Genomic DNA, 19,956 nt, shown 5'->3' with positions numbered 1-19,956 from the left:
AGTTGGAGCTGCTTACACACTAATGGTTTGTATACAGCAAGCATTTCATATAAAATGCTGTGTAGGTGCAGTATTTACAGTTGAGGTTACTGTGGAAATGAATGTTGTGCTAACATATTTGCACTTTTTTCGGAAGCGTACGCTTGTCTTTACAAGGACACTATCCATTATCTCTTTGCTAAAGTAGTTTCAAACGGCAAAAAGCCTGTTTTCCAACAGGTAAAAAAACAAAAACAAAAAAAAAAAAAAAAAACAAACAAGCCAGCCATGGGATTTTCTTGATAAATAAGTAGTTAACTTTTGTCATAATTTATTTAACAACAAAATGGTAGCAGCACTCTTTGTTAAAAAGTGTTGACAGAACAAACAACTAACATGCATAACACTATCTCACAGAACATGGACATTAATGCTAAGCAAAAAAGTATAGGGAAATAAGTTTGTGTTGACATGTGAACTGAATACTGTGCTCTTTTAGTAAAGCAAACTACTTACCTCTACGGTTATTTAGAGTCTGATAATCTCCTGGGGTTTGGGTTTTTTTTTTGCCTGTTTATTTTTTTAATGGGGAAAAAAGCTTCCCATGAAGACTCTGCTGCACTAAATAAATGCATGCTACCTAAAACATTGCTTAAAGTTTATATGGTGGGTCAAAATAGAATAATTTCCTGGTAATCAGAGTGCTTGTTTTCATGTAAATAGGTTACTCTTAGATAGTGAAATATTTAGTTTTCTAGATCTTTGGACAATTTTCAGCAAAGCAGACTGTCTTAACAGTCTTTTAAATGAATTTTACAGGTTTTTGTTACACCTTGCTGATAAAACTGGAGGTGTTATTGTGACTAATGATAACTTCAGAGAATTTGTGACAGAATCACTTGCCTGGAGAGACATTATTCAAAAAAGGTAATTACTCAGTTTCTGTGAAAGCTTAAAAGGATGTCTGTCCTTACAGTCGGTGGCACCATCTTCTTGTGGGATTTTTTTATCTTTAATTAATCTGTCATGCAATTTGGGTAGAACCCAACCCGAAGTACTGGCTGTGTTTCCCCACCTGATTGATGTCCTTGTAATTATGTGTTGAATAGTCATGTCCCTGTTATTCATGTATTCACTAATGTATGTCTATCAATTGCTCACATAAATAGGAGCTTGGTGTAGCCACCAAGCTTTGTCACTACTGAAGCTGGGTGTTAGATCCTGTTAGTATGAGCTTTGTGGTTCTTTCTCACAGTCTTCCTTCTTTTACCTTTCATTTCTTCAAGGAGACATAATAGCTGATGCAGACATATAGTGTTACTTTTAAGGCTTCAGAATCAATCACTCTTTACTGTAGTACAACAAATCAGCATATGAAATAATGAACACTTGCAGCATATACCAGTAGCCATTTCCCTGCAATTACTGAGTGTCCTTCAGGTTTAGATGAGTTCTCTTAGCTATCAAATATCCCTGCTTCAGTTTGTGAGTTCTCAGTGAATTACGGTTTTTGCTGTGCAACTGGGTTTTTTTTTTGTTTGGCTTGGGTTTTTTCCCCTCCAGTTAAATCAGGTCATTTTACTATTAAGATATGATCTTCTGTTGCCCAAATTTCCCACTAATCCCTTGGAGTCTCCCTGACATCTTCTGAAGGTACATCTGCTGCAGTGACTGGGATCGGTATAAGTCTAAATAAATAAATAACTGAAAACTGTCCTGGGTTCTCAGGTATAGCTGGGAGAGCATGGAATTGATGTTGGCTAATCATGTGGGTATTTATGCTATCTCTTGAGTGAATTCTACCCAAGACAGGTTCTGTTCCACAGAAAATTAGCAGGAATACTTAGCATGTCATTCTCAGTCTGTGGGGTTTTAAGAGCTTGTGTCTGCTATTAGTTTTAATTCTGGGGAAATTCCACTGTACCAAATTCTCTCCTTGCAGACAAATTTTGGTTAAACTGGGTTCCTTCAATGCAGATTTCCCCATCCCAAAATGATTCCAGAAAAAAGCTTATTTGTCTTAACTGTAAACAGCTAATGCTATGTTTACTAGTTGTGTGGCTTTCTGGTAACATATGCATTTTAGCTACATGGTTGAAGATCCTTACAAGGAAGAGGAGTTTGGACAACCAGAAAATCTTCTCTAATCACCTAGAAATTTCCGCTGTGGTCTCATTGCAAAAATTTGCAGTCATCCAACACTTGCTATTTTAAAAAAACACAAAAACCACCTTGGTGTTCTGCAGCATAATGAGAATGGTTCACAGAAGCTCCCTTTAAATTATTTTGACAGTGAGTGCTGGTTGTATCTAAAATGGACTACTAGTTAAGCTTCAGCAAGTCCTGATGTGGTTTGAAGTGTTTGCTTTAAGGCAACTTGCCTTGTGCTACAGAGGTGAAGGGCAGTGAGGCTGTAATACATTGCTGTTAAATAATATTGAAAGAACTGTCTTGCAGGTTGCTGCAGTACACTTTTGCTGGTGACATATTTATGGTTCCTGATGATCCTTTGGGAAGAAATGGGCCTAGATTAGATGACTTCCTTCGGAGTGAAAGCTGTTCTAGGTATAAGCACTGTTTTCACTTCTGTTTTGAGACAGTTATGATTTTACATTTGAAATAAACTGGGTTTGATTCACTTGAACACCTCTTTATAGTAAAGGTACAGTGAAACTAAGCAAGAACACTGTAGGATGTAGTAGCTTAACAAAAACATTTTTTTCTTGTTACTTCAGTCTGTTCAGAAACTGTTGGTGACATTTGCGTCTAACCAGGATCTCTCAGAACTAAGATAAGAATGACAATAATTTCCTTTGAGATGTGGTTGTCATGGCTTTCATGCAAATGTGGACCAAACTGTTTTAACATTACACAAAGCTGCCAGTGATTTGGGTATATGGTAGCCTGGTATCCTGTTAATTACAGTGACATTATTTCAAACATCTTGGTTGATTGCTTACTCATTCAGAGTGGGACAATAGGTGCTACAAGAGAAACCCTCTAAAGTGGCATTCTTTGTCACAGGAGAGGCATTTCACTTCACACTTGAGGGTACTGTAAATAAAACGTTTTTTGAGAGGCATTGTTATTTTAAACACATTTGTATTTGATTCTTAATTTTAAATTATTAATAATCATATATTGTTACTTTTAAATCCTTGTACTTTTAAAATGTGCATATATTCAAAGTATGAATTTATTTTGTACTAACTACCAAGACTTGAGAATGGGTTTGCCCTTTTGTATAAGAAAACAAGCTGCTCTTTTCTTTCACCAGCTTAGACATTATAAATGCTAATGATAGGAGTATTGAGAGAGCTTTTAGAAACAAGTGAAGTGCTTAAAAAATCAGCAATACGAAAGGCAAGCTGTACTCAAGGATTAATACAAAGAATAAACAGGAATCTCTGCTATTGGAAACAATTCAGGAAAGTGAGACCTGTATACCTGTAAGTCACAGGTTGATTTGAAAATAGGCATGTAATAGTGACGTGAAAAAAGCGAGTGCAGTTCTAGAACTCCAGTAGGAAAGGTGAAGTTTCAAGCTCTAATATAAAACCCTTACTAGATGTCACTTGGAACACTGTGGTTTAGCTGCCTGCATCTGAGAGAAATAAAGTGAAAACGGAGTGTGTTCTGAGAGGTGACTGTGATGATTGCAGAAATGGAAAGGGATTCTTCTGAGAGGGCTTGGAACTGGAAGTAGGCTTTGGGTTTTGCAGGGGGTGTGATGGGGTTTTCAAAGAAAGAGAAAAGGTGCCAGCAGAAAGAGTTAATCTTGTTCCTTCCCTGAGACTTTTCTACTTGAGTTAAATGATGCAGAAAGTATAAATGGCACTAAGAATAACATTAGAATCTGGAAAGATCTCGAGCAATTAGAGTGCCTTTCCATGTTGAGTAATGGGAGGTGTCATAACTTTTAAAACAGAGCTCTGTAATTGTCTCACCTGGTGGTAGGAAACTAGACTGTAACATGAGTTGCAGTTCACAATTCTGTGGTGTGTGAAGTAGGCCCTAAATTCTGTAGTGCTGGTAATTTAGAGTAGCAGCAGGTCCTCAAAGTCTGAGATAAAATCTCAGTAATTAAGGAAGAATATTCAGATCCTGGAATTGCTGAAAAACTTCATATCTCCATTAAGGACATCATATGAGGGAAACAAGGCTTTGATGTGTATGTGAGCAAGCTCAGTCATGAGCCGAAGTAGGTGAGGAACAGTCTTGTAAAGCTTCTGAAAGCACCTTCGGTCTGAGTTGGTGTACTTGTGTTCAGGGTACCTTTTTATCCATTTAGCTCAATAGTACTGATGTTAAAACTTCCATAAAATAAGCTTTGACTGTTCTGTATTCTGTCAAGGAAAGTACTTGCAACGCATTGGAAATAGTCCTAGATGATGTTAATGTCCTTAATTTTGCCAGATTCAAATACCATTTTGTTTCACTCTGGAAAAAATGCTTACCATTTGATTCTGATCAGTAACTAGCTGAGCAGCAGTGAAGTATAGGAGTTACACACATTTTTCTATTTTGTGTTTGACAGAGACAGCTAACATTTCCTTTACCTTAATTTAACAATTTTTTTCTATTTTGTTCCATAGAGATTTTTGGTCAGCACAAAACGCTTTACAGAGAAGTGGACAACATTATTCTGAGACATCCTTCTCCGTACCAGTCCTCAAACCAACTAGTAGCAGTCAACAGTCTAAAAACAGAGTACATGATGATCACTCATCAACGTGGCTTCCACTGGAAACAAACACACAGGCTTGCCTAGCAGGGCCACCACAGAGATCTGCCTCGGAAACAGTACAGCTAAGAGAAGCTCTGATAAAAATTTTTCCTGACTATGAGCAAAGACAGAAGATAGATAAAATACTAGCTGATCATCCATTCATGAGAGATCTTAATGCACTGTCTGCCATGGTGCTTGACTGAATATTATACAGGGATTTTGATATCGCAACTGATCTGACTAACTTGGAGTATCAATGTGAAGAAGAATGTTGCTCTTGTATGTTACTTTGTGAATATTCGAAACCTAATTTTATTTGTATAAACAGATACTTTTTGTGTGTTCTGTTGCTAGTAGATGCCATTTTTTAGTAAATTAAAAACTGCTGCTACTACACATTCGTAGTAATATTTTCTATGAAAAAAACCAAATCTTATACTTCACTTGAATTGCTTATTAAAGCAATGGCAGTTCTAAAGAACTGTTATCACTTTAAATATGTGTGTTAGCACTTTTTAAAAAATCCTTTCCTCAAGAGGGAAACGTCTTGTCAAAGTGACTGTTACAGATTCAGATATATTTTCCAGATGCATGTGTAACATAAGCCATGCACCTGTCAAGTACCATTGTTGGTGTTTTATCTAGAGCATAGGTTTTCTAAGAATATCTATACTCTACTAGTACCTCCTTCACTTACAAACTTTGCAGTATTTTTCTATGGAAGTAAAACAGACCCTTTTAATATTTTCAGATACAAAGACTTCTACGTAGTGTATATGTGAACCTGCTTTCCTTAAACCTGCGTCGTGGATTTTGGAAATAGGCTATGCTCCTGTGGGTCTATGGAAAGCAGCTTGAAGATCACTATGGGAGCACTGGATGTTTGTTGTATTGTTGAAGTACTGTCACAAGGTGGCATTATGCATCTGCTGGATTGTAAAGAGGAAGGTTTCTGATATTCTGAAGTGCTTATTCTTATATAGATAGATTAAACGCAAGACAGATAACTGAGAGTGTTATGGGTAAAATTGTATATTATATGAACAACTTATGGATACTAATCAGCATTCTGATATTATGAGCAGCTATACCCTTTGTATAAATGGGTAAAATCTTAGTGTCCATGGAATGAAAACCAAGAAAATCCATTTGCCTGGTCATCCAGGCTGAGAGATACTAGACTAGAGTAGTTAAGAGAGGGAAGGTTTCAATTAGAAAGTAAATTCAGAACTCTCCTCAATAGAAGGTATTTCTAATGCTTTAAAAGATCTGATACCAACATTGGTTTCTAAGTTGGAAATTCTTTTGACTATCAATACTCTTTTCAGAATAATTTTACTTTCTTTAACAATCTGCGCTATTACCTGGGTGTATTTGCCCTGCCTGTTCTAAATCTGAATGTTGTGATAAGCTATTAATAGAATGTGATGCTGTTTATATAGTAAATGGCATGCTGTCTTGTGCAGAGCTAATACACTGCAGTTAACTTTAAATCTGTTCTGGGTTCTATACCAAAAGTGAGATGGAAAAAAGGAACAATCTATGAAAGCTGACCAGTAGTACCACTTCCAAGGACAGGAGCAAAATGAAGATTACTATATGCCTATGTCTCTGTACATGATTAAGTCTGTTATGCCTTCCTTTCAACCAATTCCTTGTGCTAACTGTTCACATTGGTTAAATCAAATTAGATTGTAAAGAAAATGTGGGCTACAGAGCCCATGTTAAATCTCTGACATACTGAACCTTGCCCTAAAGCATAAATACAGTGGCTTTCTCTCCAGTTCCCCGAGTTCTGAAATCATGCTTTACTTAAATGCGGAAGAGCTGCAATATACTGAGGAAATGAGGATGTTGAAAGTCTGTCTTCTTGCATGGTCCCTTCGCATGTGTTGTGAAGTCAGAAACAAAACAAAAGGCAGACAGGAGCAAACTGAAAGATGATTGCAGCAAAAGAAAATAATATTAGAAACTGGTTTTACAGCATCTCAAAAATACAAGCGAGGATGAAGAAAGGTTTTTGATGCGTTTCTAATAGTCTGTGTTCCAAATAGATGAATCTTAATTCTTTTTTTGGGCAATTCATTGGTCAAATGGGCAAAGTCATTCTGACCAGCTCATTGTCCAAGAAGCAGTGCTTACCTACTAAGTGGTATGTGATTACTGCGTTCCATCCCCATAAAAACTAGGCAGGTTCCTAAAGTCACTGATGGGAGTTGGTATCATTTTAATAAGTAGTAGGGGAATAAACTATGACTAGTAAAGGGCTTTGCCTTAACAGGGATAGGATCCCAAGGAGCACAGTGGTGGTAAATTGGATAGTTCTGCTTAGTTCTACATTTGAGTGAGGTACAGGAACTGTGGCTCAGCTTCTTAATTCCCAAATAAGCTCTTCTAGAGGCAACTAGGAGAATCAAAGAAATGGGCCAAAAGTGATACAAACTGTTCCACGTCTCCTTTGCATATTAGTATACTCAAAACTGAAGCCCAACTGTGCAGGTAAAGAAGTGCAGATAAAGAAATACGGTTTTGTTTTCATTTGTTACAAGGAAGGAAAAAGGTAATAATTGAAGTATGATACCATACAGGCAGAAAACACACACAGCAGAAAAGTACCATGTTGATTACTGTCTAGTGTGGGAAGACATAGTAAAGTATGTCAACTCTTCACTAGCTAGCAGTGGATTAGGGAACTATATTAATGCTAGTAAATGCTGATGTGCCATTCGCTTCTGTGTTAAATATCTAATTTGAAAGGAATTAAAGAGGAATGTGGCATCAGGTGTTCATAGTAGTAGCTGATTCCTTTTGCATGACACAAAAAAACTAGCTGGGAATAGTAGCCGTCCAAACTGTAATCTTACCGCTTTTTCCAGACAGAGGACAGACTTGACAAATTCATTGATTTTGATGGCAGAAGTTTATTGCTGGACATTAAAGCTGAAATTCATGTGAAATGATATCAAGTGCGGCCAAAGATTCTTTGTTTTCTGTTTTTCTTTTTTTAGGTTCCATTGTCTCTTCAGCTTTGAGTTTTAAATGCTGCATCTCTGTTAACTGGGAAAATGACAAACAACCAGTATGGTCTGAATTTTCCTTGAGGGAAATGGGTGGAGCTGTTGCAATGCTGTGCCATATGGTGGAGGAACACCCAGGGTGACATGTCAACTGCACTTAGAACAAAACCATCAGTGTCTTTAAGTTTTGTTTTCACTTGCTCTTAGTTCCCTGTTAACCTACTTAATGTTCATAAAATCCATAAACTGCCTCTTTCAGTGCACAACAGAACGAGGATTGCATGAAACACAGCAACCCAGAAAGCTTTCTTGCACCCAACAGAACAAGTGGAGTTGGAGATTTATTTAATGGCAAAGAAAATACACTTTTTTTATACAAGAAAGTTGGCCTGTGATTCTCCTTCATCAACTGTACAATGTGCTTAGGTGGAATGAGCAGAAGAAAAGGTCAAGTCTGAGTCCAAATGTAACCAGAATGTTCCTAATCCCTAGAATAAACTAATTTTCTGTGACGTGGTATATACTGCTAATACAACTTTCAGTTTCTTGGTATTTCCACTGAAATGGGAAGATAAAGGAATATTTCTTTGATCTTGCTCAGAACTTCCCTGTTGTCTGCGATAAGATAATTCCAGGTAGATAAAATTGCTTTTACCTGAACAGAACAGCCGTGAGTTTGCCTGTGATAGTAAAAAAGTACCAAGACCCAGCACTGAGCAGCAAAACCCTCCAAAATCCTGGATATATGTATAATCTTGCCTCATACTAAAACAATAAAATACCATAAATGCCAGAGTGCATTCAGGTAGTTGTCTATGTGATAAATAATGTGTAACTGTGATTTAGTTCTGCTGTGATCCTTGTCTAGCAAGCAGTGCAGTTCAGATACCCAAGGCACTCTGGATTTGTCGGTTTGGGACCAGCAGGATCCAGCTCTAAGCAATGATCTTGGAGCTGTCTACTCTGCTTCCTGCATTGCTCCCGGTCTTAGAAGCTCACATATCAGATATATTATTGGATTCTGTGGTGGCAAAAGAAGTGTACAGTGAGTGACACGGTTTTGCAAATCCTGCACTGATGGTGAGTGTGAGTTTGTCATTCCTGCTGAGCATGAACTAATGCCAAGATACGTTTTCATACTGTGTTTCCCAGCGCATCCCATAATGTGGTATTTGAGCTTTCTTTTCCTACCAGTGTTAATGCCTTGTATGTTCCAGGCACCTTTCCCATCACTGGAAGACACAAATCTAAAAGAAAAAGCACATCAGTTCAAAAATAGGAAATATACTGTTGTATTTATTGCAAAATATTATATCCTAATGCTAACTTGTATGAAGAAAGAAAAACATGAAAAACTGTCAAAATACTGTGATATGTGGGAAAGCCTTTCTTCACTGAAAAATGTTGAGATGAAAACATGAATACAAATAGGTAAAAATCTCTAGGAAGGGATTTGTTACAGAAGTGAAGAAGTTTTTTCCACAGTTACATGGGAGCATTACACAGGCCCATTCACAAGTCTTCTGAGCACAAGAGTACCTACTGGCAGCAGGTAGCCCCCTGGGTACAAGGCAAGTGCCTGCGTGTTCTTTTTGCTTATGAAAAGTACTAATTAATTAATGATAAACGCAGATGCCCACATGTTCATGCAGAGGGTCAATTTGTAGCACATGTATTACTACATAATCCCGTTCTTTTTATAGATAGGTCTGAGACAATGCTTAGATTTTAATGGATGGAAAACGGGGAAGAAAAGGGCTTTGATATGAGGAACTACAGAATTGCTGAGTGTATTTGATGAGTTACCTTTTTTCTTACAACTGAAGCATTCCACACAGATAGCCAACATAATCATTCCCGTTTTTCAGAGACACTGAGGCACAAGAAAGAACCAGCTTGCCTAAAACCGCTCAGTATGGTGGATGGAAGTGGTGACCAAGCTCCTAAGCCTTACCCCAGCAACAAGCTCCCTTGGTAAATCCTCATCCCACCGTGACATGTATGCTGCCTAGGCAGATGTCCAGGGCTGATGTGAAGATTTTTCTCAGCTGGCCTCAGCACCATCCACCCTGCACCCAGCACCACAACAGCCCTGCTGCTGTGGAAAGCCAGGCCTCTGGTGGCGTCCATCTTGTTTCACCTCAGGTGAGCGGGGGTGTAAGGGAGGGAGAAGGGTTGTGAGGAAACAGCTGGGAGGGTGGTTCTTCATGTCTGATACAGTGCTTAAGGGAAGGCTTTGCCAGTTTGTACGGCACCTGAGGCAGCAGCTGTGCTGGTTTTGTGTGCCTTGGCCTGATTTTGCAGCTGAGGCCAGCAGGCTGGGAGCGCAGGGACGTGAGGTGCTGAGGGGAGACAGGCCGGTGGGAAGGTGTGAGCCGAACCCCTGCTCAGTGCCAGACCATCTGGTAACAGCAAAGCCCTCAGGGGGCTACAGGGCAATTCTGCAGTAGGTTCGTGTTTTAGGTGAGTTTAAATCTTACTGTTCTACCTGCTAGGTTGGACAAAATATAGTAATGTCAGTATTAAACTGAGATGGTAAATGCAGGTAGCCCATGGTGTTGAACAACCTGCATACAAAGTGAGGGGTGTCAGAGGGGTAAAGACTGTACTTCTATTTTTAAATAATTACTGAAAGATACAATCAAATGGGTTTCCTGTTAGGGTATGATTTAATGGTGCAAATGCTGTGTAAACACTGTAGCTAGCTGGAGTAAAGGAGTTGGAATTCAGTCTTTTTACCTCAGTATATAGCAAGGCTTCTATTCATGTGAATTGGTTTGCCACAACCGATGGCAGAGATTTTTGGGGTTTGTTGTTCTTGTCCTGAATGATTGAACTACGCCTGAAAAATGTTAAGTATTATGTTCTTATGCCAAAATAAATATTCATGCTTGGACTTAATCAGGAACAGATGAATCACTTCAAAGTCATGCAATTACTTAATCAAGCGAAGACAGAACCCCAGTGTGATTTTTTGGGCTTGCTTTGTTTGTTCTCGGTTTTAAAGGGAAACGGCTTTTTCTCTTTGTGCTCAGTCTGATATTAGCTATAGGCTCCTTTAAACTGCCTGGAGCTTGCATGCATGTGTAAACATGCTTCTTGAACAACTTACCTTCTTTCACTTATGTGTGTCCTGGTTGCATACATGTTCATTTTTCTGATGCTGGTGTAAGAATATGCGCACATTGTAATCTATCTTTTTTTCTCTAAAGTCTGTTCCTGAAGCACGCCTTACACTGTTCAACCTTTGGTTGCTGAAAAAAACACAATAAAGCAGTGTTTTGAGTGGAAAATAATAGGGACCATCCCTTGTGAGTGAGGCAGTGTTCCCCTCTTCCTCCCTTGAACATTTTATAGAGCATCTGTCTGCAGGATAAATTCTTGAGACTGACTCTGATTCCTGGTGTGAGGACGAGTACAAGATTTTTGTGACAAATTCAAGTTTACTGTTGGAAGGAATTTTTTCTCTAAGTTTTAAGATAGGCATTATGGAGTATAAATAACTTTACACCAGCTCTAAACAAGCAAAGCTACAAATAAGTCCTAGTATTCAGTGCTAGTGCTGCTGGTTTTCCTGCTCTTTTAGTGCCATATTAGGGTACTTTGTGTTTTGGAAGAGCACTTCTGACCTGCCTTTTGCAACAACAGAGAAAGTTCCTGAGAAAGTTCCATGAAAAACAGCGGATCATACAGTGTCTTTCTAATACTGACAGTGTTTCCTTCTGTTTTGCAAGCTTGCAGGCTGTGTTTGGCATGAATGCTTTTCTTGCTGGAATTTTTTGCGGCTGCATCCAATGCTATTTTTAGATCTGGGCCTGATTTATTTTCTGGATGGCTCTGTTTTATTGGGAAGCTTGTAGCTCTGCTAAAATCCATGTATAGGACCTGTTATTTTAATAAATATTTAAAATAGTAATTACTTTGCAGATTCAAAGAGTACCTAATCTGCTGTGTGAAGCAGTGTAAACTGTAGTAGGGTATTGTGGTATTTGGATGAGTCTGGTTACAAAACTAGGTGTGTCTCTGACGTGTTCAGTTTCTTTTATCACAGAATGTAAACTCAGGGGCCTTACAGCAGTGCAACTAATTGTGTTCAAAATATTTTAATATGTGTGCTCAATTTTGTACATATATGTTGGTATGTAATTCTGTGCATACAGTGGAAATACTGCAGTGCTCAAGTAGAAGGAATAGACAATTGATAAATTTTAGAAAGCAGGTGAATTTTAGCTATGTACAATTTTCATCTGTGTGTGTATGCACTTAAGTTTAAGAATGTGGTTCCACTGTACTGTTGAAACTAAGCAGCTGACAAACCATTTTTTTCTGTCTGCCTTATGGCTAGTTAAATTCTGTAAGATTGCATTATATCATTTTAAATTGCTAATTCAAAAGAAGCATTTTTCAAGAGGAAACTGGTTATGAATTCATTGGTTCCCCCACTTGAGTATATTTTTAACTGTTTCAGGAATTATATTTTCAATTTACATAAGGGAACTGAAATATTACACATTTTTAATTTGAAAAAATAGAAACTATGGTCCAAAGACATCAGAGTTCTGCAGAAATATACCAACTAAGTTTTATTTTCTTATCATTTGTCACTAAGTATAGGAATCATTGTGATTCAAACCCGAAGTAACGTATAATTTTTCTCCCTGGCTGTTGAATGAGCATACGATATTCAAAGTATTGAGTCTTAGTATTAATTTTAAGAGAAAACTTTGCTGGGCAAAATACTGTTCAGAAACTATTAGTAAAAAGTAAAAGGTTGATTTGCATGTATTTTGATGTAGAAACACACACACGCACGCACGTTTTAAAACAAAGGTTAAAGATTAATCCATACTGTGAGCTTTCCAGTTCTTTACTTTTATGTAATGCTTTTTGATGATTTAAAACATTTTCTGGAAAGAAATAGCAGTACTGACATTCTTATAACAGTAGAGGGCGCCACTTGTTAACTCTTGAGTGTAAACCTAAACAGTTGCATGCTTGTCCTCCAAAGGAAATATAGAATGTTATGGGATGATGTATGAACATAGTAAGTATTTGCACGGTTACCCTGTCTTAGTGCAAAAGTTCACTTGTATGTCTTATGGTATTGTTTTAGACTTTCATTGGTATCCTTACTGCTGTATGTTAGGTTTCGTTTGCTTCTTGGCTCAGGGACTGTACTTTTCTTTTGTCTGCTAATTGTTTAGGTTTGAGATGCACATGAAATTAGTAGTAATATATTTACCTTTGACGTAAGTTCTTTGAATTCAAAACTGCAGCCAAAAATCTGCTGTTTGGACAATTCTGATTGCCAAAAGTTATGATATCAGTGCATGAGAAATTATATTTAAAAAAAATAATAATCAGAGGTATTACATTAAAAATCAGAGAAGATATTACAGAGACTCACATACCAGGACAAGAGCTGGTTGCCTAGTTTTGCCAAAACTTGGTGGGCAGTAAAGTGGAATCCAAATGCAGAGGCAGGAAGGGGCCAGCTCCTTCGCTGGGACAGTGACTTATGAGCATATGGTACTAAATGATACTGAAGCCACTTTGAGCCTGACTCCTTCATATGAGGAGCATTACTGCACTTTGAATCTAAATGAACACAAGTCAATTGTTTTGCAGAGACAGAAGAAAATTGGGACTATCTGAAAGGCAGAACATGAAGGTTTGGCAGTATTTTCTGAGAGGAGGAGGAGATATATTGTGGTTTATAAATACTTTTCTGTGGGAGATCTTTGCAGCAGAGGGCCTTGAATTAAAAAAAAAGCACATCAGAGTCCTTCGTTATATCTCCTACTGGCAGAACACCACTAATATGGATAAGGACATTCTTGACATTTTGAAGTGAAGGGGCATTAAAATAGTAATATTCGACATTCTCTGTGAACAAATGAATGATTTATGTTGCATTTATAGGTAGCCAAGGATTTTTACATTAGGAAAATAGAATTTGCTATATTTTAACTTTTAACCAATTTTTTATTCTCTTGGCATGCATGTCTATCAGCTGCTGGCACCTAATCTAAAGAGAAATTTCCAGAGGTGAATGTAATTTAGTGTGAAACATGTAACATCAACACTCAGCTTCATAATGTTCAGACTTGTTTCCCTTCCAGAGTTGAGCCAGACACTGACTTTTGAGTAAATGAATAAAGAGATAGCACCAAAATTTAAATGGATTAAGACAATGCTAGTGTGATCGTGAAGTTAACGTGTGGAGTCTGTACTGATTCATTGTGTGCACACAATTATTTTTGTTGCAAACCATTCAATACATTAATTTTGACTAAAAGTTTTTACTGCTCTGATTCATAAGTGGTATGTGCTGTAGTGGCCTAAAACATTACCAGTGGTATTTGCAGGAGATTCACTTAAGCTACCCTTGCTACTGCAGGACTGCTGTGTGTTGGTTTCTCAGTTGTCACAGCTGGTGTATTGGTTTAAACTGCTGTAGGTCATGAGTCAGAGCCCTCAGTTTTCTGCTGTCAACAAAAATGCAGAGAAGATATAGTAGCTAGATGGTTATCCTTTGTTTTAGAGCATCCATCAAAGCCCTACTTTATAAATGGAAATCAAATTAAGCTTTCCAGTATTACAGCAGCTATGAGTTTTCCAAATTATGATGGATTGAAATAATTCATGCAAAAGCCCAGGATATCTCATCTGTCCCATCTGGTGGGCTTAGTCTCTGGGCCTTTCAGGGACATAATTCAAATGTTTCTGGTAGGAGATGAATGTAATTGCTGCTTGAGGAGTTGTTTGGGAGGGGAGGCTATGATTTCTTTTAATATGATATTTAATTATATACAAATAATAAAGCAGCTTAAATAAGTTTGTAATGCTCCTGTAAAAATGTTATGGCCCTTTATTTCTTTCCTCACTGATAGGCTCTTGCTTGTCTCTTCTTTGTACCATAATGCACTAATGGGGAGTGATACATGGTGAGAAGGACGTAATTGGAGTCTGCCTTAAATTGTGTGTATCTGTTCATAAGCCCTTAGGTGGGAGGAGAAGTAGTGGAGAGTTAGCAGAGTTGCTAATGGTTAGTCAGTGCTGTAGTAGCAGTGACAGAAATAGAATCTCGTTCTTTTTTCCGCCATCTAAAGTATACATGACACCTTCTTGTTACTAGGACTGCTATTTAGTTGTGGTGGCTATGGATTAAATACTAATGTTGCATGCACGTATTCTCTCCCTCCTATGATATAAAGGGTAGGTGTACTTTGAGAGTTTTTTTAACATAGTATCTCCTAATGCTGTAAACATACAGTAACACTCATAGACAAAATGAATTCAGCTAAATTAAAGAAGGCAAACTGCTGGGCAAGGAGATCAAAACAGGCAGTAAAGTTGTGTGCTGTTCTACTTAGAAAGGTCTTTCCAGTCCAAAGGATGACATCCTTACACAGTAAAGTGAATAGTTCTGTACTCTGCTATAAAACTATTCTTTAAAAAAGTATGAAAATTTGAAGTTATGAAGGTTTCTTGCTGGGCAAAACAAGCACAAAGTCTGTCTGTTAGAATCTTGTTGTTAGTGAATGCAGACATGGAGCAGAATGTCTGATCAGGTATCAGTGTGCAGAAGGGTGGGAAATACGATAAGCAGCGTTTAGCAGAAGTCTGAAACAGAGTGACTTGGTATATGGAGCAAGTTCTGTTCTACCAGTTTATTTGAAAAATGTATTTGTATTTTAGAATATGTTGTGTCCTTGAGTTATAACAACTTGCCATAGACAATGCTATTGTCTCACTCTGTACAGACTGTACTTGTGGAAGGAGCTGGGTGTCCTACCGCACAAGTTTAACAGGCTTAAAATTTTACACTAACTTTTGATCTGAGTAAACTCCTTTCTGAGAATTGTCTGTTCTACTAATTGATTTGACACTACGCTAACTGAATAATCTTGGAAATAAGTGCACATTTTCTGTTGTACATATTTTAGGGGAAAAAATGGCATATATACTGTGTGGTTCTTATTTTATGCGGCTATTGGCTTTAGAGTGTGTGAAGGTCTGTATCAGGACTTATCATCATGCAGCTCATCAGGGTAACATTTGCAATCCCTGCACTTGCAAAAAGGTGAAGCTGCTTCTAAGACTTCCCTGCTAAGACAGGAAAAAAAGAGTAGAAAGTATTTCACCATCTCTTTATGGAGTTGTAGGGGAGAAAATATAGAGATGCTGTGAAAGGCTGCAACCTTATTTGTGTTCCCCCTTCAACCAGCTTGTTCCCTGAAGCTTTCTGCAAGCGTTCTATTGAAGACATCTGTGATACCCCACTCCTCCTTGACTCCTAAAGCAAGACTATGCACTGACAAGGTAATTTAACTCACAGGTGAGCAGAATATATACTGCAATGATTGGCAAGTGTTATGATGGAAACACCTGACAGACCCAGCTGAATTAAGGTTGTGCTACGCCATGTAGAAGTAGTGAAGTAAAGTAGAAAAGTAAAAGACAAGCCATGTCATGAAGACTCACCATTCTGAATTGAAAATTTAAAGAAGTGGGAGGATCATGCAGGTGTATGAAAAGTTTGATAGCTGTTTTTTCATGTAAGGTTTGGGGGTTTTCCTCTAATTTCCTAGTCATCTTGTAGTTTTGATTGTTGTTTTTTATAGTTTCTTCTTGTTTTAGCGATCTGTGTAAGCCTATGATGTTTTATGTTTGATTCTAGTGTACCAGTGACTGATTAGCAGGGAAAGAAACTAAGCCAGTAATGGAAAACCAGAATTTCGAGCTTGAAAACATACAACCAACTCTTAATTTATAAGGACAATTTTTAATGGAATGTTTGTGTATACCTATGCAAGTCCATTTTCATGTTGGCTTTAGTCATCTTGCTATATCTTAAATAGCGAGCTATACCATAATGTTTTAGTGGGGAAAAGAAGTAGATATTTATGGTTTATTTATAAATAAGCTAGCAGGTGGTTGTTTAGACCAATTATTCCATTATGTTGGTCTGATTCCCCATGAGAACTCTGTTTCAGAGTAGAATTCATTTAAAAATAAAAATACCTACTGAAAGTTTTGCTATGATTCTCATTGGTATCTTCAGATGCCTAAATACCATTTGTGCTTGTTAGATGCAATATTTCTTTCCAAGCCAGATATAACCTATTAGAACACTTACTTGAATGAACTTTTGCCTGTGTATGTTTTTCCGAAGACTTAAGTAGACTGCCATCAAGGAGCCCTAAAACTGTTCCTTTATCAAAATGTGGTGCCATGAACTGCAGTGATGGGTTACTGTTAAACTATTTACAAAAGCTCTTTGTAGGTAGAAACCTATTTAAAGGTGCTGTAGAGCAAAATATTTACAGACTAATGATAATTCTTGTGACATACAGAGGATTCTTCACCTGTAAACTCTAGAGAATTATTACTGAGAAGTACATATTGTTACTTCCATTGATGGATAGAGGAATTAAAGGGCAAAAAAGTCAAGGGTTTTGCAGAAACAGGTCTGCAGTTTGAATCAGTAATAAAGAAAATAAGAGGAAAAAAATTTTGTAGAGAAAATACAGTTTGTACTGTTTGGGTTATCTTCACAACATTTCCAAAACTTTGTGGGGTGAAAAAAAAAGTGTGTCTGCATCACTATATATAATATACATGTAGTTGTTGCCTGGTAATATATAGACACTCTCTAAGTGAGTAATACACTATGCATTTTCTTTCCCTGTTGTGATTTTGTGTTTAATCAATATAATAAACCTGTTTAATAATTTTTAAGGAGGACTTTTATGTGCATTTGAGGAAATCAAATGAGCTGAGCTTAATTTTCTTACCCTTCTCTTTTCTGCTTTTCAGTAGGGATGATATTCATTCAGCTATTAGTCATGGTTGGTTGAGGTTTTTTCCAGTTTGTTTTTTTAATCTAGAATAATTTTGTGCACAACATAAATACTTCCTTACTGCCAACTCATCCAATTTTAATGGACAGTGCTCCAGGAGTTTCAGCTTCTTTCAGTCTCCCTGACTCTCTGTCCTTAAGATACAGAAGAAAGCACTACAGAATTTTCAGAAGTGTATGGGTACATAAGAACCTCTGAAAGACCACAGTGCTTCAAGAACTTTAGAAAGTGTGACTTTAGTACCTAAGTACTTAGGTTTTTGAAAAGCCCGTCTTTTGCATTCGTATAGTATCATGAAAATGTGACTACCTCTGGCAAGGAAAATCAGATGTAGACTTACAGTAGGAGGAAAATGTACTTTAGGTCCATGCCATTAGCACCATCTGGAGCAGTACTTGCTACAGGAATACAGAACTGCAGCCACGTGGCTGTGAAACATTTGCATGTAAACTGTCCCAAATGTGGCTACGGGTTGTTGCAATATCTACTGTACTCTGAGACAGTGGAAAAACAGGGCTGATTTCGCAGTAATGAAACCACGGACCTGCTAAACTTCCTGGATGTACTTCCAGTTCTGATCATTATTAAACTTGCTTTAATGAAGCTTCAAAGCTTGAAGGCATAAACACGAAGTAGGTTGTACTACAGCAGCTGCAAAGGAACAAGCAGTCTAGGTATGGGGGGAATGCTCTGATGGTTTCATTGCAATTGTTCATGCAGGCCAAGATTGTTTTTAGAGGGTTCATCGTGTGTTTGGTGTTTAAACAAATGAGCCCGTGAGAAAGTTATGAGTCCTAAGATACTGAGCATCAGGACTAGTAGTTGTCACTTGCTGGCATTAAAGGTAGTGAGTTCAGTATCTTGTTGCAGAGACCGACACTGAAATGCTTTCACAGAAAGCACTTTCAAAGTGTCTGGTTTTATCTAAACCTAGCACAGGATGATACTTTTCCAAAGCAGAAAGAGCATTTCCAGTATGAAGCATGCCATAGCGCTGTTCCGAATGTCTTTGGCACATTAAATATACTGATGCTTTGATCTTAGATTAGTATGAAATTGGAGCCCTCTTGGCCTGAAAGAGCTTCTTGACAAACTACTTATCACCTTCATGTACTTTTGTTTTGCTGATGGTTTCCAGGCCCTTAGTTCATCCTCTACCATAACTCCTTTTACCTACCGCTGCTGTTCAATGCAAAAGTGAGCATAAATGTTTACTTGAAACTTCGATACAAAGCATTGTTTTTGTTTTTTTTTTTTAATAAACTGTTGTGGTTTTAAAATACAAAACGAGCAAGCAACAGTGCTTGCATAAAAGTGAAGTAACAACCATGGTGATTTGGTGTGACTGACAGTGCCATTAATCTGCCTAGCCTGGCAGTTGGGAGGTAAACTGCTTCCAAGTGTCTCTTTAGGAATTCCCCTCTGCTTAACCAGTGACAAAGAAATGATGGTCCATTTAACTATGAAGGTTTCTCTACCAGCTGCCTCTGTATTTATTAGCACAGTTTCTATTACACAAAAATAATTTATAGTAAGTTGTATCTGATTACAGAAGTGTTTTGTGATATTTTCTGTTTCTTGTGAATTGTTTAATATGAAGCAACCATGCAGAAATGCTTGGATGTTTGAAGTTAGTGAGGCATTTAATTAAGTTGCAAGAGCCATTGCACTTGCAAATGAGATATTGAACATGCCACTTATTTCATCGTGAAACAAAATCAGTTGTGGATTTAAAGAAGAAAAGACTTGCAGACAAGCACGTCCTAAATTCTAGAGGCATCGTAACTGATCTACTGTTTTGGTTTATTTTGGAAATGCCCTAATATGAGTTTTTATGTTTTAAACAGTGTAGTAAAACAAATCTTTTTAGTATGTCCACCCTTGATTCTGCTTCACTTGGACCAAAAAACCCCCATCTCTTCCTTTTTCTATGTAATGAAAGCCTGTAATACATTTTTAAAAAAGAAAATAAAAATGTTTTGTAGGGGGTGTCTTGTTTTCTGGTGCAAGGTGCATTTTGGAGGAGGTAATTTCTTTTTTTTTAGGGCTTGTTTTTTGGTCTGGTGGGGATGGGGTGGTGTTTTTTTCTTTTGAGAGGATGAGAGAAGGGATCTCTGTGTGTTATTCCTGTGGCCTACAAAAGTGCCATGTGTGGGTTTTGAGTTCACACAAACTGGGTTAATCTGGGACTCGCAAAGGGCATATGGCCTTGGCAGGAGCATATGGTCTGGAAGAGGACATTCATTGTAGTGCTGCTGAACCTTCCCAGCTGGTTTATCTACGGGAGTTCACTGGGGAAGACTGCATATATACCTGAGAAGTCAGTATAAGGTTTCATTATTTGAGCCAGGACGCTCAGCTCCTG

At 37.7% G+C, this 19,956-nt stretch overlaps 1 protein-coding gene across 11 annotated transcripts in view; it reads left to right on the top strand.

The window, feature by feature from the left end:
* The window catches only part of N4BP1 (NEDD4 binding protein 1), a 39,213-nt gene that overhangs the window by 13,992 nt on the left and 5,265 nt on the right, over positions 1-19,956 (top strand). For 4 of the 11 annotated variants that reach the window (XM_080410868.1, XM_080410864.1, XM_080410865.1 and 1 more), the window contains exons 5-7: positions 799-906; positions 2,437-2,544; positions 4,575-6,491. In XM_080410868.1, the coding sequence (XP_080266994.1) occupies positions 799-906; positions 2,437-2,544; positions 4,575-4,911 (553 nt within the window). In that variant the 3' untranslated portion in view covers positions 4,912-6,491. Of the gene's footprint in view, positions 1-798; positions 907-2,436; positions 2,545-4,574; positions 7,669-7,716; positions 9,871-15,955; positions 18,846-19,956 lie in introns of those variants that run through there. The other 7 variants (XR_013931910.1, XR_013931911.1, XR_013931912.1 and 4 more) reach the window with 7 other exon arrangements.

The sequence above is a fragment of the Falco punctatus genome, assembly GCF_963210335.1.
Source record: "Falco punctatus genome assembly, chromosome: 14".
NCBI classification, from domain to species: Eukaryota; Metazoa; Chordata; class Aves; order Falconiformes; family Falconidae; genus Falco; species Falco punctatus.
This window is presented reverse-complemented; position numbering and strand designations above follow the sequence as displayed.